The following is a 24865-nucleotide window of genomic DNA, read 5'->3' as shown; positions in this document are numbered from 1 at the left end:
CGTTTAACCGCGGCTGAGCCAGTTCAAAACCGCGCGTACCCCACCCCGTGGTCGCGTACGCTACTGAGCGCACGCCGACCACGGCGGGCCTTGCTCTGCGGGAACAAAGGAACGACACACTGGCTGACACAAACAAGGCATTTATTGCTATAGCAACAATAACGCCAGCTAGCAACAAAATACACTGAGGAATCTAGGATGTCCGACTCACCAGCACGGCTACGAGCGAACGTCCGCCCACGGTAGGGCAAAGGGATAAACTCCGAGGCCCGACGGAACGAGCTGAGGGGAAGACGTTTCCACACGAGGACGCCCGCGGCCAAGAGCGGAGCTTGCGCGTGAACGTCCACACGCTATCCTGTCCCGGGGAGAAGAGGCCCCGTAGCTCCCCGCGAGCGCGCAGCAAAACGCCATCCGTGGCGCTGGTGTCGCTGCGACGCGAGCGCCCTCCCCTGTTAGTGGAAAGTCACCGAACCGAGAGGAGTGCTTTGCGGAGGAGCTAACCACAGGGAACTAGCGCGTTGAGGGAAAGCGAACGCAGGGGACGAAAGCGTCCCCACAACGGGCGTGTCTGTGGGCACATTCCAGAATGAAAATGCATTAGTCACTGGACTACTTGTCCACACTTGTGCTACCGTCCTCGCTAACGCTGCCATTCACTTGTACGGCCATTGTTCTACACCATCCAGCGAAATCCCATACTTTGCAAACAGCTGCACCATGACATCGCTTAGAACAGCTGAAAATTTTGCCTCGCTGCTGACGCCACACCTGCATCACCCGTTCTGAAGCATTGAACTTGCGGCCCGGCACGCAGTTGTTCGTTTCTTCGGCGGAAGAAAATGACAGCCATGTTGATTGTAGCATTGAACGACCGCCAGACACTTACTGGACTCAGAGCACAAATGACGGTTGACGTAACACTACATGATGATGATGACATTAAAAACTGCTTAAACGTGGCCGGCAGTCATCAAATGCATCAGAGCTAGAGAGAAACTATGCGTGAGGAGCGTCGGTTCTTCCATCAGCTAACACGGAGATTTGAGCTGATTGGTTGATGTTCAGACTTTACCAGCGCTGCAACAAGGGACAGGGAACAAGAAGAGACGGAGGGACAAGCGCTACTAACAACTGCTAGTTTATTGAAACATACAAGGGTAATATACTGTCATGACAACCAGAAGCACATGCGCCACCCTTCCCACGAAAAACATAAAAGATACAGCAATGAATCCAATTATGACATCCATCAGCTACCAACACTCCCTGGCACTGCTGCCATCTCCTCTATGCCCATTCCAAGTGGCTGTGCCGCCACAATTGGAACAGCGGCCCTTCCGTCAGCTGTCGGCACTCCCTTGAGCTCTGAGTGCAGGGTTGAAAGCAAAAACTTGGAGGACCTTAAGCTTCGCCTTTAAGAGTAGAATGTGATAGTGTTATCGGGCTGCCATCGGTTATCAGCAGCTGTTTCGCTGCTTATCGACAGCCACCATTGGTGGCTGCTGCGCGGGGGGAGAGGGTGCCGGTTCTGTGCATTGACAGAGCAACTGCTCAAGGCCAGCACGAAGGGCGATGCAGAGGAGCTACGCAGCAAAAATTCGACCACTCTGTAACATCCCTGATATCTCATTTGTCTCTTCTTTTTTTATGGTGCCATGCGTGGGTTTTAATTTTAAGTCAGCCCCCCCCCCCCCCCCACCACTTGGGATTTTCAAATGAAAAAAAATAGGTCGACCTACAATTGTTTAAATATGGTAATGATAATGCATTGTCTAGACTGGGGATTGTTGCCAGCATGGCAGCATTGCTGTGTTTGCCCAACAGGGATATGTGCTGGTGTGTAAGCCAGCACATATCACACAAAGCTCATGAGCCACTTGTTTAGGTGTGCACTTGACCGCGCGGTCGTGCATTCCATTCAAGGAGGTTTCAAAGAAGAATGTTACCCGTGTGTGAAAAATCTGAAGCTTACCATTGGCCATGCTAGGTTATTATGTTGATTAACCTTGAACAGGCCAGTGTTGCTAACTTGCAACATACTGTTAGCATGCCACGTATTCATCCGCTCATAGAGCTTGGATACAAAGTTTTTGTTGCTAATGCGCTCACTAGCCCGCACTAATTAAGTAAGGCTGTTTGACCTCAGTGTGAGCAAGTTCTGTGAGGTAAAAGGGGACACAAATGTGCAACTTTCAGCTTGGTTCCAACAATTGCTGGTTTTTCATTTCCTGGCCGATGTTGTCGAGAAACTAGGAGAGTGAGTGTTTGTTGGATAACAAATTGTTTGCGCTCTCTGGACCTTTGAGTTAGTTCAAGACCTTCAATTGGTCTTTTAAACTCGGGTGAAATTATAATTGTTGGCAAATGGTGGCGTGCCGATTTCTCATGTTTTAGCGGCACTAACAGAAAGTTTGCTTTTGGCACTTGAATGCGGGTACATCAGGTAGCAAAGTTTGGAGGTGTTTTTTTTTTCCTTGATTCCTTCATAATTTGGGCAGTAAAGGGGCAAAAACAATGGTTTCTAAGGGATCAGGGCGTGAATGTCAACTTGCCGCTCATAGAAAACTTCTGCACTATTGTCATTTTCTGAATTTTGAGCATAAAAGAGAGTATTCTGCTGCCCATTCAGGCATTCTTACTCTTAATGAAGGAGCTCATTCATTATGGAAGTCACTCGAAATTCACCTGTTGATTTCAGATTTTGCTATTGTTATGCAGTATGGCATGACAGCTTGAAAAGGCCTCTTGATGTTTGTAACCTTTCTTTTCCACAGAGTGCGCTCAGTGAGAACAGGTTCGCTGTACGTTGTTTTCTTGAGACACTTCATGGCTTGATTTCTTATGAAGGCAGCGGTTTCATCTTTGGCTTTGGCTCCTTTCAGCAATTGCAGAAAATCTTGAATTTCTCTATTTTCGAAGCCTTGAACCTATGCTTAGCTTTAATGCCTCAACCATCGCGAGCGGGAGGTCAAATCTTGCCTGCTATGCCTCATCTACCGGCGCATTGTTTTCATGGCTCATTTCTTTGCATGCCTCCCAGAGAAAGTTGTTGATCGTGATCAGAATGATTTTCGGTTATATTTCGACTTTCTCGTGAGCCATCACAATCAGTGGGTGTCCTAAGGGCAATGCTGTCAACAACGCAATCAATTGAAGGCCATTTGCTGCCTGTTTCATATCTTCCTTTTGTGTGCATTGCGGGTAGTTTGGAAGCCGTGGAATTGGTGCAGGATTTTCAGATTCGCATGCTTGTATAGTCACCTTCAGTAAAATGCTGTGAGCTTTTCAATGGTTTTGTATACTTTGCGTCCCAATGCTTGCCTTCCCGCCTAATCCCTCCCGAGAAATTCAGCCAGCCTTGCTGTTTCTTTCTAGTTATCTGAGCTTATCCCCTGTCCCACTTCATGCTTTACATCCCATTCGTGTGTCAGCATTGTGCTTAGTCTTTCATGTGTTTGTGTCTATTCCCGTGGTGATGCCACGGAAGCTATGTACCAGCCAGCTAAGATACAACCAGTCTTGAAGGTATGGCTAGCGCCTGCTGCGAGAGCCATCTCGTTATATGAGGGTACGGGCTACATTTTGTGAGCATCCACTTTGTCTCTCTGTGAGAGTAAGTCAAGCACCATGACGGCGATGATGTCGATTGCCACACTTTTGCAGCCTCCTTTGCCCACTGTGGTGCCTCAGTGGTTATGGTGCTCAGCTGCTGTCCCGAAAGACGCGGGTTCGATCCCGGCCGCTGCGGCTCAATTTCGATGAGGGCGCAATTCTAGAGGCCCGTGTGCTGTGCGTTGTCAGTGCACATTAAAGAACCCCAGGAGGTCGAAATTTCCGGAGCCCTCCACTACGGCGTCCCTCATAGCCTGAGCCAGTTTGGGACGTTAAACCACCATAAACCAAACCAAACCGAGTCCTCTCATGCAGGGCCTGTAACTTATTTTAGCAAAAAATTTGCATACTATGATGGGGTAGCGTAAACGTTTGGAGCGAAGTGATGGTCTTGTCGCAGAGCATCCGCCTTGCATGTTTTATACAAACTGTGCTGTTGACCTTGTCTTAGGTATGAAGGTGATTGCAGGTTTAACGCCGCCGTTATAAACCAAACTGAACCAAACTCTGCGCAGCCTCCGACGGGGGTGGCGGGTGCCAGCCTGCAGGGCCAGGAGGAGCGTCGCCTCAAGCTGCAGGACACCCTGAGGAACGTGGGGCTGCTCTTCAAGAAGCTGCACCGGGTGCACAGCATCTGCAGCGACCAGAGCGCCACGGCTGCCGCCAGCAGCCAGTACACACCCATCGAGGTACTACTATGTATATAGCACTCCTCCTTCGTTTGCCCAGCTGCTGCTTTGGAGGAGCAGGATGGCTCGTGTACAGTACAGACATATTCAGAGGTGATTTACACTGAAAATAGCCGTTAATGCCTTCATTGTGTGCAGCAGAAAGGTGCTGTGCTGGTGTTGGAAGCTGGCACTCTGTCTGTGTGTGCTCCTTTTCTGTCCTCGTTGAACTGCGCTATGTTTTCCACATTTCATGTTCTCAGTTAGCTTCAGTAGACAACAAAGGAATTATTATGGCAACTTATACTAATGCGGGCACACGTGTCCATTTCATGGAGGATTAGTTCTATCTTACCTCTAAGATAAGTGCATAGTGCTTGAACCAGAACTGATAAAAGTGCAGAAGCAATGAGGCTTGGTAAAGCAGTTGACTCTACAGTAATCTGCCCTGTATACAGTTAGCTAGCTGCCTTGGGTTGAGGTCTGCCAACAGGGGATAAAGAAGGGAAGATTAATGATGAGATAGTTCCAGTGTTGCAGTCCATCATTGCTTCAGCCTAGGCCACAGAAGACAAGGACTTTCTTTGTAGCTACAGCATCGCAGCAGCTGCTACGGTCTTCAGTGCTGTGAAACTGGCCCTGGTTTGTGCCTCGAAGAGACTATAATGAGAAGGAGAGCTGAAGTGGAAACGCCCTGCCATGCAAAGCTAGCTTAGCTGTTTGACAGTGTTTGAAGTCAGCGTCAGCAACACAAGCTTTACGCATGTTGAAGTATAGTTTTAGCATAAGGAAAAGAAAAAAATGCACTCCATCTCAAGGCCGAGAGTAGACACAAGCATGAAATCCATTGCAGTGTCGGCTTAGCACATTCAAGAGACTGAATCTCGTTGCAATGCAAGATCTCATCTTGGCCAAACACAACCATCCGTTCGCAGCGTTGCTCAAATGGCAGAGTTTGTTATTTTTGCTACGATAGGATCTTTATTAAAATCACTCTGTATGCGTGTCGTTTTATGTAGTAGAGTCTGAAAAAGCAATTAAGAGTTTGAATACAGTCGAACCCGGATATATCGAACCCGCCTATTTCGAATTATTGGCTATATCGAACACACAGATTACCCCCTTGAAAATACTATGTAAAAGTATAGGACAGTTGCGTTGTATATCGAATTCCATTTTCGCCGGACATTGGATATATCGAACGCCGCGCCGCGCCCCTGGAAGGTGCGCTTTCCCCAAAGACATTCCTGTCCGGTCCTCAGCCGCCTCAGCGGAGAACATTTCCGCAGTCAGCAGGCGCAGGGCCCTTTTTTTTTTTTTTTGTTCCCCGTTTTTGCGCCCCACCGGCGCGAGCTTTCCCACTCCTCCTCTCCTCCTGTACCGCCGGCGTGTGCTCCGTCAAGGTCATTGGAGATCAGCGAAGAGAGAGCGCCGCATGGAGACGCGCGGCGACCACGCTTCTTGGGGAAAGAGAGAGAGAGAAAACGGTCGCTCGTGGGCACATCGTAGGTATGGGGAAAAAAGAGAGCTCAGGAAAAAAACAAAAAAAAACGAAGCCCAGAGCGCCGATCTTTCTCCCTGCTCTTTCTTTTCCCTCTGTCGTTCCTTCGCAGCCGCGTTGACTGCCGCTCGCATAGGCTTCGCTCTTATCGCTCCATCTGCGCCTCGTGTGTTTTTTTTTGTGTGTGTGCCTGTGTTTCTACGCGCGACGTGAAGCAGGCCCCAGTAGCCAACTGTTTTGGCAAGGCAGGCCTTGAAGTGGCCGGAGATTAATGTCCGGAAGATTTAGATGACGATGAGTGCTTGGACGACGCGTTTCGCGACTTGTCCAATTTTCTCGGCGCCGTTCCGTCCGAAGTGACTGTTGATGACTTTAACGCTGACAGCGAAGTTCAAGCGGTAGCTGGTGTTCAAGACGCCGACTCCAGCGACGACGAGGGCAACTGTGTTGTCGAAGAAACGCGTCCGTGCGCAGCCACTGAACTGGCGTCAGCGTTAGCCTGATTCGGCGCTGTTGCGGCGAAATGGAAGGCACTGTGCTCTCGCACCTGGACAGTCTCGAGAAGATCGAGGCCAGTGTTTTGAACTTCGTTTCCCAGGGGAAAAAGCAGCCCAAAATTAGTGATCTTTTTTTCCGCGAAATAAAGCGCTTTCACATTGCGCGCCCATACTATGTGATTCGCGGCTGTTCCAAACGGTAAGCCACAATTTGTTATGATCGGGAGTGCAGTTTTAGCCTATATCTGTATATCGAATTTTCACTATATCGAACTATTTTGCGATCCCCTTCGAATTCGATATATCCGGGTTCGACTGTAGCACATTTAGAATTCAAGTTGTAAGGAGTTTTGTGATTGTAATTGGACTCTACATTACAAGCCATTAGCCAAAAAATTCTTATAAATTATTTGTAATATTTACAGAACTTAATCACTTGAGATGCGCTTTTTGCAGCGATGCTGCTTTTAGACTTTTTTTAGTTATTCATGTACAGGCTCCAAGCATTGCAGGAATGTTGGTGGGGGGGGAGGGAATGACATAAATAAGGGTAATGACAGGAGTAAGAATAACGTGATTATATAATGCTTATTGACTGTTAATACTGATCACTGGACAGTAGAAACACCATCATGCAGTAGTTATTGATGCATCAGTAATTAGAAAGAAATGCCGTTACATTGGTCTTAAATGTAGCATAATCACGGATGGTCGCGATGTATTCCGGAGGACCATTCCAGTGAATAATAGCCTATGGCAGAGCGGATGTATTAAATGCGGTGGTTCTACCTGAAAGTAGTTGAAACCTTACATGTAGGGGTGTGCGAATATCAAATTTTTCGAATACGAATCGAATACGAATACTTGATTCCGAATATCGAATAATCAAGGACGGACGCATTTTACCACTACAAAACATTTATTTGAGCACCCAAGAACATCACAGTTCAACTATCGATGATTAAATGAACACAAAAAGTGTATGTGGCTGCACAAAAGGTATCAAAGTCTCGAACATTATTCTTAGAAGAGTGAAAATATCAGAGAGAATGGCTAGTACGCAGCATTGATTAAGGCTAGCTTGCCATCAGCAGAAAAGCGCGTTGCTGGGATGAACATAAAATGTTGTCGTGAAGGTTAACCAGCTTCTCCACATGGTCAGGCAGAAGTAGTTCCCTTCTAGCTGAACCGACCCCTCCAGCCACAGAAAATGCCCTCTCACTTGGCACTGACCTGGCACGTATTGCGAGGTACTTCGTGTACAGCTCTGCCTATAGCAGCTTCGCAGGTATAGCCACAAAAAAGCTCACCAGTGCAGTCAGCTACGGCATGGCCCTTGGAGGAAGGAAAAATTTTCCTTCCTCGAAAAAAAAAAATTCGAAGGAAAAATTTTCCTTCATTCATGCGCATTGCTCTGGGCGCCGCCATGTTGTTATGTCTCTGTCGATAGGGCTTGCGGGTTGAAATGAACGCCGGTGCTCACAATGAATATTCGGCTAGATACGAATATTCGCGTCGGGTCGAATATTCGAAAGAACACGAATACTTCGATTTCGAATCAAATATGAATACTAAAAATATAATATTCGAAACATATTCGAAAATTTTGAATATTCGCACACCCCTACTTACATGGTTGTTTAAATAGCTTGACGTGCGATAAGGTTGCACAAGAGCCAAAGTTTCTATGAATAGAACGCACAAAATGGCTTGGCTGGCAATTTAGGAACGCAGCAAATTAAATCTAAGGCATAAGTAAAAGCTAGTGAAGATGGCATCACTGCACAGCTCTACTCTTCCCGAATAAATTGGTACCAAGCTTATTTCCATTGCGCGAGGGAAACCAGAGAAAAAGTTCTAAGAGGATTCTGGTGTGGGCTAGTTGGTTCATGCTTAATAAACAGATTCACAACAGCGCTACGGAACAAGGACAGAAGGAACACGAAAAACACAGGACGGGGACGGGCAGAAAAAGCCCAGACTATTTCTGCAAAAATCATGAACAGACATTAAGAAGCTTGAAGGCTGTGTGCTCTTATTGAGTCGCAGGGAAACTTTGGCAGCGCTGATGTGATGTCATCGTGAGGTGTGCCAAACGAAAGGGCACAAAACGAGTAAGCATGTGCAAGTAGTGGTTTTTTGGTTTGAAGCAAGTCCGAAGTGAATAGTAATTCTCTTCCAGTAAATTCGAATACTTCAGGTGCACAAAAAGGTTGAACAGCACAATAGGCACTTTTAAAATCATGTACAGTCAAACCCACTTATAACAATACCGGTTATAACAATATATCGGATATAACAATGGTCGGTAGTGGCACCGTCAACTTTTGCATGTGTTCTATGGTATTTTCAGCACAACCCTGTTATAACAATTATTGGTTATAACAATGGTATTTCCATGGCACTTCAGTATTGTTATAAGTGGATTCGACTGTATTTTTCAAGAGCATAAGGCCATTATCGGAAAAAAGGGAGACTGCATTGACGCTTTGTCACTCTCATTGAAGCTGTGTCGATGTCCTGCACAAATGGCCATCGAAAATTGGGGGAGTTGACTTACATGTGGAGCCGACTTGTTTGTGGGGTGTGAGACCTATCTATGAGATCCCAGACTCATCATCATCATCAGCCCGACTACGGCCATTCCAGGGCAAAGGCCTCTCCAAGTAACCCAGTAACCCTGTCCTTTGCCAGCTGCGGCCAACCTAACCCCCGCAAACTTCTTAATCTCATCCGCCAACCTAACTTTCTGCCGCCCCCTGCTTCGCTTGCCTTCTCTTGGAATCCACTCTGTTCCCCTTAAGGACCAACGGTTATCTTGCCTTCACATTACATGCTCTGCCCAAGCCCATTTCTTCCTCTTGATTTCGACTAGGATGTCATTCACCTGCGTTTGTTCTCTCATCTAGTCTGCCCGCTTGCGGTCTCTTAATGTTACACCTATCATTTTTCTGTCTATAGCTCGCTGCGTTGTCCTTCACTTAACTGAGCCCCTTTCGATAGCATCCACGTTTCTGCTCCGTAAGGTGAGCACCGGTAAGATACAGCTGTTGTATACTTTCCTCTTGAGGGATATTGGTAAACTGCCATTCATGATCTGAGAGGGCCTGCCATATGCGCTCCACCCCATTCTTATTCTTCTAGTTATTCCCCTTTCATGATCTGGATCAGCAGCCACTTCCTGCCCTAAGTACACATACTATTCCCTTACCACTTCCAGCACCTCGCCACCTGTTGTGAACTGCTGTTCCCTTGCGACACTGTTGACCATCACATGGTCCTCTGCATTTTAACTTTAAGACCTACCGTTTTGCTTTGCCTGTTTAACTTATTGATCATGCATTCCAGCTCATCTCCTGAGTGACTTAGACGGGCAATGCCATCAGCAAATCGCAGATTACTCAGGTATTCTCCATTAACTCTTATCCCCAGCTGTTCCCAACTCAGCTCTTGGAACACCCAACTGCTGATATTTATTTCCATGAGCACATCAGTGTACCCCGTGCGCCTCCAGTTCCTGTATAAGAACCTAGAGTTGCGTGTTTGTTTTCCCTGTGCCACTCACGCCTCTACTGGCCAAATGCGATCACATGGTTGAAAAGCATCCATGCATTGCTGTGAAGCCAATTCCTTTGCATTGTTTAGCACTAGACCATTGCTGACAGTCCATTCATACACTTACTGTTCTCGTGCTTTGCGATATTTTATTTTGTCTGAGTGCACGTGTTCACTGAAAATAATGTTTTCTTATCAATAACATGCAATTTTATCACAACCATTTGGCATTTGTGAAAACGAAAAAGTTTGTCATTATTTTTTGGCGTTTACAACACATGGTGTCACCTATCCACGACATCGGGAGTATTCTGTTCGTAACTCATTGAGGTAGGCCTCGGGGCAGCCGCTGCATACTAGCCAGCTGTGTCATTCAGTGTAATGGCAATCTGCCTAGAATGAAGCAAGTACGGCAGCTAGAATTAAACAGATTGAGCCTACACTTGTCCAAACTACTGCACCAATTCTGCCTCCTGCATGCAAGAGTTTCGGCTTTCCCTCATAATTTGGGAGCAATATCGTGGACCTACGTGCAACTCTAGGTACTACCGAGTTTACTCGCATAATGATCGCACTCGCTTAGTGATCGCACCCCCGAATTTTGTTGGCAAAATTCAATTTTTTTTATTCCCCGCGTAATAATTGCACCCCGAACTTGCCGCTGCAATTTTTGGACGATGTCGAGTCTAGCCGACAATAATAGTACTTGCCATCTGTCTGACAGATTGCACGTGCAGATGACCATCTTGCTTTGTCAGTATTACAGCAGCAGCCGCCTGTTGGTTGACCTGCAGTCACCTGGACATTCTAAATGCAGTAATGCTTAATCGCCGATACCAAACTTAACTGTGGTTATCTCAAATCGCAGTTCGCCGTTGTCACAAGGCTCGCCACCGTTCTGGGTTGCGGTGCAACAAACGAAGTGACGCGGTGATCCGGCTAAACTTTCTTGTTCTCGTAAATAATAAGCCCTGGGATACGGGAACGTCAAAAATGAATCCTCCTTGAGGATCGCTGGCCTGCACCAAGTTGCTGGTAGGAGTAATAACAGTGATACAAGCTAGTGTTATGTTCGCAGCCACGTAGCAGCTGCCGCCGTTGCAGCGCGAGTTACCCAATCTGCTTGCACGCTAGCTCCGCTGCTAAGGCATTGCCGAAATCGATCGTATATATTTATTTTAATATGAAACAATTAGGTTGTCAGTAAGGCAGCACCATAAGTAGAACATTCATTATGACGTTGGTCAGTTCAAAAGCGCTGTCCACTGTGGCTTCGATAAGAAACAAGTTAGGCCTAGTGACTACTGGGGAGTACAGAGCACCGTTGTCTGCCGCGCTCGTGGGCAGCACCATTGCGGTAAGCGCCCGGAATCCAGTGCTCCGAGCGTTGAGAACGTGTCACCTAAGTACGTCTACGATGCGGCAGGGACCGGACATTTTTCGGCGTAATTGCGGTAAAATGCGTAGCTTGAGCGCCGCGAGAGGTTGCTGCTCTACGCTGTTGCTGCACCGTCGGATGAGATCGAAGACTGCATGAAAGCGCCCTCAGATGGCACTCTACACACTGCCTATTTTATTGCGTTGCTGTTGGAACGTGATTTAGTGCGAAGAAAGTACGTTCTTGAAGCGGGCCAGCTCGTGCGCTTTTCGCACTCTACCTTCTCGGTTAACGACGTAAGCCGAGGTCGCCGAGCTCGGTTCACGATAACCGCGTTTAGCGGCGTAACCGCAGGTAGCACGCCCCTATGACAAGGGTTGTCTTCCTGCAACTTGTTTGTGTTTTCGGTGCTCAAAAATTTTTTTGTGAAAAATTTACCCCCCGTAATGATTGCACCCCTAAATTTGCGTCAATTTTAAAAAAAAAAAGTGCGATCATTATGTGAGTAAATACGGTATACGGTAACTCTACATGCGCGCAATGCTCTGTGCCACCCCAAGTCAGCCACCAGAAAGGGGCATCATCTCTATATGTCTTGTGCTAGCTTCCTCTTGTGCTCGCACCGTCTTACGTGATTTGTGAATTTCACGCGGAGAATAGTGGCTGCGGTGCCTGCAGTCAGCTCAGACTTGTTCCGCAGATGTCAGGGCAGCAATACGTCCTCCGATTTTTTATACACATTTATCATAGCGCGATGCGCTTCCGCGGGGAGCCGCTACGCATGCACAGGTCGCCTTTTGGGCCCCAAAAAGTGTTTCGTTGTCGTTGGGACCAGTAAGTGCGTGCACACTGGCGGCACGCAAGCGGATCGCGCTATGCTAAATCTCTCTGTTAATGCATGCTGCCATGCTGGTTACAGTGTGTGCGCGCCGTGTGTAGCGCAGCCGCAGACTCCTGGCTCGCACAGATCTAGGAGCTGCACTTCCGGTTGCTGCTCATGTCTGTTGTTGGGAGCGTGTGCTTCACCGGCTTTGGCATTCGCGCGGGAGCCCAGGCAGGTGGTGCGGAGTCGGGGCTTTGGTTGCGCATGTGCCATGGCCCCATCTAGGAGGAGGTGCGCTGAACCAAAACAACACGAAGCAAGAGTTCTAGAAACATTTTTCGCTCAAGGCGAGTACTTCGAATACCGCGAATACCAAGAAGACGAATACCGAACATTTGAATCGAATGTCAAGTACTTTACTATTCCACTGAGTATTTGAACTTATTTAATATTCGCGCATGCCTGGAGACAAGCTCTCAGACAGTGGCAGAATGGCAGCAATCGGAGAGTGGTTTTGGAATTGCGATCGCGTGAAAGTGGAACATTATTTCGAAGCTCGCACTTCGTTTTGCAGCCACGCGACTGTCTAAACGTTAGTTTTTTTTGTACTTTGGCATAACTTTCAGCGGAAGTATTTTACAGAACAGAAGTCTAGTTTAAGTATATATACTACAAGAAACTGTCTTTTGAAAAATGGCCTTTTTCCCAATTTTTTGCAAACTCAAGACCCGCACGCGCCTTATAAGCTCCCAGGAGGAAAAACTGGGCAGTGATAGCTGAACAGCTCCTCCATCTCGCTGAATGTGCTGACACTTATGAAGTGCTCATGAGCCTTGAGAATTCGTTAAGTTAGCACAAAGTTGAAGCACAAAGTTGCCAATTGAAGAGTTTGTTGTTCAGTTGCCTGACAATTTGACCTGTTGATCTGTTTTTAATACTTCTGTATTATCTATCTCTATGCTACCCATGTTATTTGTTTTTACTAATGTATTTACCCACTCCTGCTATGTCTCTCCTCATAGAGAGCAGTATTTGTAAATAAATAAATAAATAAAATTTTTTTTCAACTCCGTTGGTACAATAAGCTCAGTAACATCGGAAATTAACATGAAAGGTTTCGGGCCATCACTGTCAACTCATATCAGCACGGCATCGGGTTCAAAACTGTCAGTGTGTATTGTAGTATTGGTCTAACCTGTTGTCCCTGTTTGGCTGTCTTGTTTCGACAACATATCTCTGCTCCCCCCTCTTCAGCCGGATGTGACCCTCCAGAGCCTGGTGCCCATGAGGGATGATCCCAAGCCTGCTGAGGACAAGAAGCACTCCGAAGCGGCCCGGGCACTTCTTGAAGAGCGCGCGCGACTTACAGAGGTAGGAGGGATGGTCCTTCACGCGCAGGGTCCTTCTGCATTTCCAGGTGTGTCTGGTCCGTGTAAAGGCACACCTCTTCTCCACAGGGTTTGTCCCATGCACTGTGGAAAGATTCACTCGCCTGGTCTGGCTGCTTTCGGTGCTTCTCTTGCTCCGTCACGAGGGTGCACCATCGCAGTGTTGCCACAGGGCAGAACTACAACACTGTTGCTGACTCCCATCGAAGGGAGCACACACTTTCTACTTTCTTTGGCGTTTAATTATTGATTGCGGAACTGATTCGTGTTAGAATCAGCAGGCTCATTTTTACATAGACTTCAGTGGAGCATGAGCAGATCAAGTTTTGTAGTCCGAACTATCTGAGGATTTGAATGAATGCAGTTTGAATCAACGAGCTTTCGCTGTATATTCTGATTTCAGTTCATTTGCTGGGCGTTAAAGATCCACCATGTCTCATGGTACACAACACAGATTAAAACTGCATGCTCGAGTTAGTCCCATTGGCTCTCTGTCTTTTGGTCATGTCCTGTTCATTCCCGAAGGCTTCTTTCTTCAAATCGTTAAGTGACGAGTGCTAAGAAAAATGCCGCTTTTTTGCTGTGTGTTTAGGGAGGAAAAAAGAAGATGGAACCCAATGCGTGCTGCTTGAATGCAGCCCATTAGCAAATTCGTCACGAGTGGCAGTGCAGTGCAGGTTGATCTCTCTCGTGAGTCGCAGAGTGTGAAATGTCCCCCCCCCCCCCACACCCCCTTTGCAGCAAGTGATGCTCAAGAACCACCAGCTGAAAGAGGTCATCGACGCCCTCCGCAACATCATCTGGGAGATCAACACCATGCTGGCCATGCGCAAACGGTGAGCACACTGAGTGGGCCACTGACAATGTCCGCCTCTGGGATTCATGAGCCTGTACTCAGCACACACTTGACGTGAAGGTACCGTAAAAATCGGAATATAGGTCGGACCAGAATATAGGTTGACCCCCCCCAGCTAACCAATTCTAAAAATGAAAAAAAATTTGTCTTTTTCAACGCGAAAGTACCGAAAGACGCCCATACCTTGAAACAAATGCGACTCAACCGGCTGCACAATGGTGACAGTATTTATTTTCATTTAGATGCTGCTCCTACGTACACCCGGCCAATTCTTTAACAGTATCCCGTGACCATTGACCTGTGTGCTTGTCAGCGCCTTATTAATGGCGCTGAGCGGCGAAAGAAGCAAGATACGCACATGTGTACACATGCGCTTAGTCTCACTTCTTTCGCCGCTCCATGATAGGGTGCTGACAAACACGCGACGCAATGGTTGCACGATACTGTTAAAGAATTGGTTGGGCATACAGTGCAGAGAAGGGCGCGAAGTGTGCAAGAGTTACTCCGAGTCATCAGAGTCATCCGAACTCAAGTCGGATGACAATTGCTTCTCGTTGCCCACGTCCCATACAGCATCATCCTCTGTGCCGTCTAGCGCGTTGCTTATGCTGCATTTTCTAAAAGGCTTGCACACCGTCTCTGTGGGGAGAGATTTTGCCAGCAGCACCCAGCCATAAACCAAAATAACTTTGTGACATTGGAAACACAAATTGGCGGTGCCACAATGTCGCCATACTGCGCTGCTGCTAATGGCGATGGCGATAGAGTCTGTTGACTTCAGCCGCACATTGTTGCAAGACTTCCGTAGTTTTTCCGCCAATGACAAGTATATAAGACGGGGGTCGACTTTTTGCTATGGTTTTTTGAAAAAAATTTCGACCTATATTCTGGTTTTTACGATATGGTTGCATCAGTAAGGCTAATGCAGACTGCAAAAACTGGGATGGTAATTCTGTCCTCTAGTTTCTGTTATTTATTACAAATTGATAATGGCAGTAATAATGTTTCATAAATTTATTTTCCTCTATTGAACACCGTAGCTTCCTGTGGGCTAGTTTTTTGCCTTTTTTTCTTGCTATGGTTAGAGAATTGGTAAGAAAAAAAGTTGTGCCCTGACTTTGGTGCTCAGGTGTGTTCGTGTTTATTTTGTTGTTCAGTTTGTAGTTACAGATCAGTATACTAACGGGGCCAGCTATTTATCATGTCAAAAAGAGGTGTTATGTCATTCAAGGATCCCTTTGTGTTTAATAGAGTAGCTAGCAATTTGTGAGATGCCAGAGGTCTAGCCCAAACGATGGCCTGAACAATCTGTATCACCCAAGCAATTATTGGTAACATTGAAAATGGTAGAACTGTCTGGGAAACCTGTGAATTGCACAGAAATGAAGCATGCTCAATTGGACTTGCTTAAGCTTTTGCCGTTATTGAATTTTAATGAAATTCTCGTTAGTCGCTTCTCCCTATTTATGATCTGGATCTTGAGGTAGTTGGTTCGTATTGCAATTAAAACAGCAGCCAACGAGGGACTGCACACAGGAGGCTGATCTTGTGTCGTGTCTCTTTGGTGTGTGCTGTCCCTCATTGGCTGCTGTTTTAATTGCTGTATTTATCGTTTTCTGGCAGCTTTCCAGTTGAAAATATGAATCAAACTAGTTACTGCACTCTCCATCCCATTGAGTTTCCAAAAGACAGATAGGCTTTTGCCTCGTTTTCCTCTTGATTTCAGTAATGACAGCCTCCATTTGTGCAAGAGTCATCTTCCTATCTAAGGAACATGACAGTGCAATCAGTGTATTGATAGTACTACAACAAATATCCTGAGTGGCCACACTGCCATGTTTGTGCAGAACTTTGTGATAATGAAGCCATACCAAAGGTGCCCTACAGCTGCCATCCAATTTTCTCTCTAGTTATCTCACTTTTTCATTAGAAACGAACATGAATGTTGATAGTAGTGACCTTTAATAATGTGACTGCAGTTTAACCCAGTGAACTGCACGAGGCCGTCGTACAGTCGGAAGTCTCGCAGAGTTGACACGTATGCATAATAAATGCACTTCTTACTCTGGCTGTCAAACTGAACTAGATTTATTTTCCCCACACATTATAAAAGCGCTCAGTTTTTTGCTGTGTGAGAGTTGGCACTGAGACCACACAGTTGGCCAGTGGGCATTTCGGCGTCAACGAGGCCGTCTTTAGGTGAGGTGCGCTTCTCCTTCCATCGCTGCATCAAGTAAGTGTCACACGCGCCTCGAAAATGCTTTGGACGACATGCCAGAAATATGGCTGCTCCAACTAACGTCTACCGTATTTACCCAATTCCAACGCGCCCCCGATTCCAACGCGCACCCAATTTACGGCACCAAAAAAAAAAAATTTTCAAGCCCCGATTCTAACGCGCGCCCAATATTGGTAATAAAAAAAAAAAAACTACAAACCCCGCTTCTAACGTGCATGTGACTTCCACGAATGAAAATAATTTGCAACCGTTTTTATATTTTAAGGGGAGATGCGGGTGAAAAAACCGCGATTTTTTTCGATAAAGTCGATTTTGTATTTTCTTGCGTTTTGTATTCCCCCAAGCCTCTTCTTTTATGTGTAAAAAAATCAAAGCCGATAATCAATGGGAAGTTAGTAAAAAATACAATTAAAGCACTCGCGGTGGCTCGCGAAAGTGCGAATTTGACCGAATTTCGGGAACGCGGCATTTCGCTCCACGGCGTCGCCCGCTCTTGAATATTCGCGGGGAAGTAGGCCTACCCATCGTCTACGAGAAGCCACTTCGGCAGCGGCGCATTCTTGATAAAAATACGAAAAAAAAAGATCGTTTCCCGCCCGAGTCGAGCGTCGCGACTGGCCCTTCAAATCACGTGGTACGATCGGAGCCGTTCCATTGGCTACGAGCATTCCACCGCACGGTCGGGCGCAGACGCTCTTTCTTCGTTCTGCCGCCACCGAGACGTGAACCAACGCTTCTGCCCGGGTTTTTCTCCTATCTCCGCTATGGATGTGACTGAGAAACGAGATTTTCGCTCACGCAATTTCCTGACAAAGCATCAGTATAAAGGAAGACGCCCCAAGCGCAAGCGGAGAGCTCCGGTTACGGGAGGTTCGTCTGCTGCTAGGCGTAACTGCGGCAACGGCGATGCTTCTTGCGGAGCATCGATGACTTCGTCAGTGCGTCTGAGCGAAAGATAAAGATCTTCGACTGTAAAAACGGGCGCGGGAGCGCTGTTATCTGTGAGATCGGCATGGTGCACGACCTCGTCAGCGGCGCGGCGTGCCCCGCCTGCGGACGATGTAATCTCTGTCAGAGAGTCGGCCGCAAAACAGAAAGGAGTCTCATCGTTTTTGGAACTTTACCGCCGAAATGACGCGTTTCCGATAACCGTTGTTTCATCAACATATTCTTCGATCCGCGTATCTTGATCGTGCAACGGCAGTGATGAGGCGTCCGCCCGCGGCAGTGCACGGGATACCGTCGCCGTGAACGCGGTCCGTGGTCGCTGAGCACGCGACCAATGACAAGCGCCACACCGGTTGAAAACGGCTCCTGCGACGCAGAAAACGACGAGCAAACGTGCTCCCATGTTTCCAGCAGTTAGTGAGCTCCATGGAGGTTTTTCTTCCTCCATGGTGAGCTCCCACATCGTATAATGGCGATGACGATGGGCAGCTATGGGGCAGTTTCGGTTTGCACTCGAATCCAACGCGCATGCGATTTTGAGACGTATTTTCCCCGAAAAAAGGTGCGCGTTGGAATTGGGTAAATACGGTAATCCTCTCACTGGTTATTGTGAGCACAATAACTTTACGCTGAAATGAATGCAGAGTTGGTTTTCATAACACCTTTGCCAGCGAAACGAGCGGTAAAGAGGGTCACTAGAGACATTTAACATAGCATGCACTGCTGTCCAGTGCGTGGGCACATTCCAAAACGAAAATGTGTAAGTCACTGGACTACTCATCCACACTTGTGCTACCATCCTCACTAGGGGTGCCATCGTCATCAGCACTTTGTCATAACCCACAACACATCGTTCTAACATCGTTGTCCGGCGAAATTCCCCACTTCGCAAACAACCACACCGCAACTTTGTATGGAACAGTGGAAAATTTTGCTTCACTGCAGCCTCCACGCCTGTATCACCCGTTCCAAGACGTCAAACTTGTAGTTCGGTGGCAGTTGTTTGTTTCTTCAATTTAAAGAATGGCAGCCATCTTGATTGTAGCTGTGAACAAGCACCAGATGCTTACCGGACCCAGAGCACAAATGACATTTGATGAAACACTACATTAAAAATTGGTAAAACGTGGCTGGCAGTCGTCAAACACATCAGACAGAGCCAAAGAAAAACTGTGCATGAGAGGTGTCGGCTCTTCCATCAGCTAGTGACATTCTCCGGAAGTTGTGCCATTCAGAGTGGCGATGCTGCCATGATTGGAACAGTGGCCCTGCCATCAACTATTGACACTCCCTTGAGCGCCTTATGTGCAGTTGAAAGTTTAAAAAACAAATCCTGCCGAACAAGTGCGCAGAATAGCCGAATGTTACTGTGCAGAGCCGTAGAGCAAACATAAAATTGCAGCAGTGTTGTAGCATCCCTGATATCTGATTTGTCTCGCCTTTATTTATGGTGCTATGCTTTGGTTTAGATTATGAAGGCTGGTTCACATGCAAGGAATTGAGTGATTGAGCGGTGTGTTGCAGTGAAGATTTCCGACTTGTCGGAGCCTCGCCCCTCCAGCCGCTGGAGCTGCCGCCGCCGCTCGAGAGAGGGTGTATGTGCCGCGGTGGTGAGACTCACGAGCGTTTCATTTGCATGTGAACCAGCTTTTAGTCTAATCCCCCGCCCCACTTCAGATTTTCAAATAATGAAAAAATAAGTCAAGTTAGAGTCGTGTAAATATGGTACATTTATAGTGAGGGTTAAAAAATAATTAGTGAAATGCTGAATTTAGGCGCAACGGTTTGACAAAATCAGGCTCATGCAACAAAGGGGAATGCGCAGTAAAGCTGTGGAATAGGTGTGGTTAGTGCAGAAAAAAGGAGGTGTCGTGTTGAAACAGGCTATTTTGTTTGCAGAGCGGTTGGCTCTTGGTTTGGATCCAAGGTGCAGGAGGACATCTGCATGTGCATTAGCTGCAGGGAAGGAATTGCTTTCTCTTAGCTATGCTTTGGGCTGCTTGTATTTTGTTCACGTGGTATTTAGCCTTGATTGTAGGTCTGTTCAATTTGGCTGCACTCGCTGCACAAGTTGTGTAAAGTTCCACTTGTGAGTATGCAATGCCGATTCAGGCAGTGCAAATGTAACTTGGCTGTGGAGTGCTTCCAAAGTGTATTAGTGATTGCAGGACTCGTCTTCTGTTTGCCATGGCATCACCGCCGAATTGCAGTGAGCTGCTTGCTGGCAACAGCCTGAACTATGTAAAAAGATTTCAGGCAAGGAATTGCAGCGAAGCTTTACTCTCAGCCAGTCTCAGGAAATCATCATTTTCATGAATTAAGTTGTTGCATGCATTAAACATGCATGACTTGCGAAAATTGGTTTTTAGAAATGTGCAGTAGCTGTCTCACTTCTCGGTGGACACCTCAACTGTGGCATGAGAGAAGGGAGGAAAGTGGGAGTGAAAGAAGAAAGAGAGAAAGAGGTGCCGCATTGTACACCGAACTGCTGCCCACAGGGCTTGACACATTTGCTCAGGTTTACAGAGCTGACGCCATGAACAACCGCCCACCTCCTCCTCCTGTCACGAAAGAAAAGTCATAGTTTCATGAACCCGGTAGCCAAATCCTCTCTGACCCATTCATGGGTGCCGCCATTTTGCCGTGCTTCAGCTGCACATCCCTTTTGCCAGTGCAAAAGAGACAAGAACTCGTGCTAGGCCAGGTGAGCACTTTTGCAGTGGGCACACGCAACACTGGAAAAACTAATGCGAAACTGTGCCACTCCGTGGACTAGTGCAGCAAGTGCAGGCAGATGGAGCAGACCCTGATTGTGGCAAAGTGTGTGTGTGATACTGACCATTTGTTTTTCCTTTTGCTTTACTTTCAGGCACCTGCAGTTTACTCATCGGATCTCATCTCAAGCAAAGTGATAAGGGGCGAATAAAGTGGAACTTGTGGGTGGCTTTGTATAAAACGACTGATGCGTGCAGTGGAACCCGGTGTCTCAAACTTGTAGTACTACGCAGTACTAACACATGCCTCTCCCATGGTGGTGAGGACGACAACACAAGGCCACACTCTGCTTTTAGGGCTCGCTTTTTGCCTTGTACAAGCCTGAGCACTTGAACAGCCCGGTGCATTTCAGGTTATCTTTCTGCAGTCATTGCTGGCCTGTGCCATGAAGTGCTGTGATCTTTGCTTGCTTAACCTCCTAGCTGACTTGGACAAGCTAGGCTCACGATAAGCCAACTGGCATTTCTGGCTCTTGATGAGTCCAGCTTGTCATGTATTTTTTGGCATTTTGCGTCTGGTTCTTTGTGTCTGGCGAGTAGGGCTCGTTCAAAGCATTTTTTTTTGTTTGCAGACAGACGGAAGTGCGGGTGCCAAATCACTTTTTCAGAGATTAGGTGTTAACAAGCAGCAGGGGCCACCACTGATGGCATTCCTGCTTTTAGGAATTTATTGATATGGCTGTACGGTGCACTCTGCTGCGCCCCCATGGCTATTTGGATTGGTCGACCCATTGCCCGAGCATGGTAGCATTCACAGGTTTAAAGGGAAACTAAAGGCAATAATCTGTGGCTACAGGAAGGTACGCTAGGCTGAAGGATTGCTCTTCAGGAACAGTGGTGTCTTTTGTGTGAATATGCGAGTGGGTTGCTGAGAAAATCTCGGGTGAAGTCTCTGGTCTTTGAGTTGTTCCAGTTTTCCATCTGCCTGAAACGCTGATGATGTGACCTCCTGTTATGACGTCATCTTTCCTTCAAATAGAAAAAATGACGAATCTCTTGACCAGTCAGGCAAAACAGCCAAAACCAAAACTGCTTTTCCCGCCAATTGCACGGTCTTTTTTTTTAGAATAATTTATCAACAAATAGTGTCAACATCAGAACTGAGCCCAGTTTATCACTTCCCTAGTAATGGCAATCTCACTGCTCAGAAAGAGCGTGAACAACTTCTAGAGATTGTGCCATTCATTGCACTTCTAAAGTTGCTGTGTGTGATGCTTTACCCATTCTAGCTGTGTGGCATGCGCAGCAAATGACATTTTGCATTTTGATATCCCAACCGCACATGCCACGCTGTTTTCCTATTGTGGTGGTACTTCCCGTCCACGTGAAAGTAATGAGCCACCCACCGTGGGTACCGAAGGACTCGCGTAGCAAGGCACGGTTGCAGACTTCTCAAGGGAGGACCCCGCAGTTTTTAGCTTTGAGGTAATTTTCTGGCTTGGCACTCTGTTCTTGGTGAACATTCTGCTTATCTTTACTCTTTTGCGAATTTCAGTGGCAGCTTGGGTGGTGCAGAATGGTCATGCCAGTCGGGCTTTTTATTAACTCTGGGTGCAGCTGTGGGCTGTGTCCTGCGTTATGCTGCCGCACATGCATTAGAGCCGAGGGTCAGTGTTAGTGAGTGCCTTTTGCTGAGAGAGTTGGACTAGGCAAGAGCAGTAACCGTTAGTGGTGTGGGATAGGGGCAAGGGTAAGTGTGCATCACGCTGAGCATTGTGCATGGTTATCATACATCCATATGAGGCGGGAGTCCAGCATGACAGCCACTTCAAGGGGGTGAGCGTGGACCACATTGACGACAACATGATTTAGCCGAATATGCTGCATACAGCTGTCGCTATAAAATGACATTTGGAATCTTGGTAATCTCTCTGTCTAGCCTCACTTAGTATTCCCAGTAGTGTCCCTCTAAGCCCTAGAGCAGGATGATTTGTTACACTGCAACGGCTTTGAGAAAGCTAAGTAATTTTCTATTTTTATGTTGTTGCTGCACTTATGTGTATACCGATTTCTGCTGCTGTTAATCCTTGTCATAGTGAAGTCGTAAAAACTAAAAATCGAAACGAAGTATTCAGATAAAGAAAATGTGGGCGGTCTCCGGGAAAAGCGCGCGAAAAGTTCGCCCTTTTTGTGTTTTCATTTTTCATCGGCGCCATTTTTTTAGGCAGCCGCCGCTGCTACGACCGAGCTCCTTAGCATTGCGCGCTCGCACTTCGCGTTATTCGCACTCTCTTAATGCAGCACTATATGCCGAGTTGCTGCGCATTTCAGCTGCTACGACCGAGCTCCCTAGCACTGCGCGCTCGCACTTCGCGTTATTCGCGCTCTTTTAATGCAGCACTATGCGCCGAGTTGCTGCGCATTTCAGCTGCTACGACCGAGCTCCCTAGCATTGTGCGCTCGCACTTCGCGTTATTCGCGCTCTTTTAGTGCAGCACTATGCCGAGTTGCTGTGCATTTCAGCTGCTACGACCGAGCTCCCTAGCATTGCGCGCTTGCACTTCGCGTTATTCGCGCTCTTTTAGTGCAGCGCTATGCCGAGTTGCTGTGCATTTCAGCTGCTGCGACCGAGCTCCCTAGCATTGCGCGCTTGCACTTCGCGTTATTCGCGCTCTTTAGTGCAGCACTATGCCGAGTTGCTGCGCATTTCAGAGCACAAGCCTGCGTGAAAAAGGCTTTGTTCTTATCGTGATTCCGAGCGGCAAGAAAAACAGCATTAGAAGAGAAAAGTGGCTGCACAACATCGGCCGCAAGAACTTTACCCCGACGGTGGTCGGGGTGTGTGGTTGAGAGGGCCTCGGTGGTCGAGAGGGCCAAATTTTGGGGTGCGGACACTTTCCTTGGATGACGGGAAATCGGTGCGCGGATCTTTGGTTCTCGGTTTCGGCTGGACATCACCTCAAGGTCGCCGACAGCGGGAGCTAAAGTTGTTTCATGCTTAATAGAAAAAAGTTCATATTCGTTTTCAAGCCACCGCGAAAAATCTCAACTACAAAAACGATTAAGCCGTTGCATGTGCACTGCGCGGTGCTAAACTGAGACTGAACCTTAATAAAAAAATTTTAGGACGGCAATCAACGCAAATGCCCCAGCTTGTTCCCAGCATCCATCCCACTTCTGACACTACTCGTGAACAACTTCATAAACTGTACTTCCGCGGTAATTGGTTCAAAGTGAATCTATATTTAGCTAAACATTGGTAGGCTGAAAATATTCAGGAATGTTCAAATATATTGTAAATATTATGTTACATATACTATGCCGTGTTCAGACAGGTGGTATTGAAAAGTCAAAAGGAATGTGAGATGTATGCAGCAAGTGGTTTTGTTCGTGCCGCAAGCGCTCGTAATTGGCACTTTCATTGTGCGTACTAGACGCTAATTTATGTGGCTCGCGGTAGTCAAGTGTGTCGCATGTCTTTCTCGTGCTTTTATTCAAGTACAGAGCGTGGAAAAAGCGCGAACTTACGAGCGCGCGCATGTGCAGCCAACTGCCCGGACGGCGAGCGAGCGATGGCCAAAAAAGCGTCACGTTCGCGCTATCCCAACAAACACAAAACCTCCTCAGAAACTCCAAAAAAGGATGGAATGTCCCAGTCCCAGTACAACGTTTATCAAACGTTTCCAGACCATAGAGGCACGACATAGAAACACAAGCAAAAAGGCAGTGCTCCCACTAAAGGTCTAGAAACGTTTTTTCTGGAGTGTTAAGCAGCAACAAAAGCGAGTTAATGCATTTTCGTCCCAGAAATGTAACTGGGCATAACGTTTTGGGGCCAATGATTTTCAACAAGAAATAAAAATCGACTGCTCGCGCTCTCTTTTCTCTCTCCTTCGCGCCACAAGCTGCGGGGAAAGAAGGTTTTGCTCTTGCACTCGTCGTTTTGAGAGATGAAACGGCAGTTTCATTAGAACAGCCGAAGGAAGCGGTTAACCCCGCATCTCTCTCGGTGCATGCGTTTCTCGCACGTGGGCCGTCGGCTCCATGCTGCAGGCAGGCGGCGGCGGTCTGCATTTTCATCGCGCCGCCGGCAGCGGCGGTCAACATCTTTCCCGTTTTCTAGCGTTTTCCCAGCTTGCGCCCAACTTCAAAATTGTGTGGTGGTCCCTCCAGGCGTCTCCGACTATCGGCACTCCTCGCTGCGCCGCTGTCTAGCAGAAGTGCGGTAATGGCCTCCCGTCGCTCGCCCGGCTTCCTCGCTGGACGGACGCCATTTTGCGCACGCTTATTCGCGCTGCCCCAGACGTTCGAGCACAAGCCCCAGCGCGCGGCAGTTCTTGCTCTCGTCACTGCGCCAACTGGGCTGTCGTGGACTTCGTAGCTACGGATTCACGGAAGTTTTCCCGCGCACCTCGGCGTGCCCACACCATTCCTTTTGGAACTGATGCCGCGGCTGCGCATCGCAAGTCCTTTGCGCAGCTCCACGGCCCTACTGATGCCGCTGTTCGAGGCGGCGTTCGTGGCAGCGGAGTTCGTGGTAATAGGTGACTCCTCGCACGCACCCTGCATTCCTCAGCGCCTCCGACGACTGCAGCACGTTGGTGGCGGCAGCGTGGCCGTCTACTACGGTCTGAGGCGGGAAGGACCTTCCGAGACCCACCACTCTCTTTCTGCGAGTGCCCA

The 24865-nt window shown here is 47.6% G+C and overlaps 1 protein-coding gene across 2 annotated transcripts in view; it reads left to right on the top strand.

Moving 5' to 3' along the window:
• Nucleotides 1-20427, top strand: part of LOC149369444 (mediator of RNA polymerase II transcription subunit 30-like) — a 77541-nt gene extending 57114 nt beyond the window's left edge. For both annotated transcript variants that reach the window (XM_089558551.1, XM_089558556.1), the window contains exons 3-6: nucleotides 4131-4304; nucleotides 13292-13408; nucleotides 14167-14261; nucleotides 20338-20427. In XM_089558551.1, the coding sequence (XP_089414677.1) occupies nucleotides 4131-4304; nucleotides 13292-13408; nucleotides 14167-14261; nucleotides 20338-20380 (429 nt within the window). In that variant the 3' untranslated portion in view covers nucleotides 20381-20427. The remainder of the gene's footprint in view (nucleotides 1-4130; nucleotides 4305-13291; nucleotides 13409-14166; nucleotides 14262-20337) is intronic.
• The last annotated feature ends 4438 nt before the right edge of the window (nucleotides 20428-24865 follow it).

The sequence above is a fragment of the Amblyomma mixtum genome, chromosome 1, assembly GCF_055824585.1.
Source record: "Amblyomma mixtum isolate Tamu chromosome 1, ASM5582458v1, whole genome shotgun sequence".
In the NCBI taxonomy this organism is placed as follows: domain Eukaryota; kingdom Metazoa; phylum Arthropoda; class Arachnida; order Ixodida; family Ixodidae; genus Amblyomma; species Amblyomma mixtum.
Note: the sequence above shows the minus strand (reverse complement) of the source record. Positions and strands in the feature narration are given on the sequence as shown.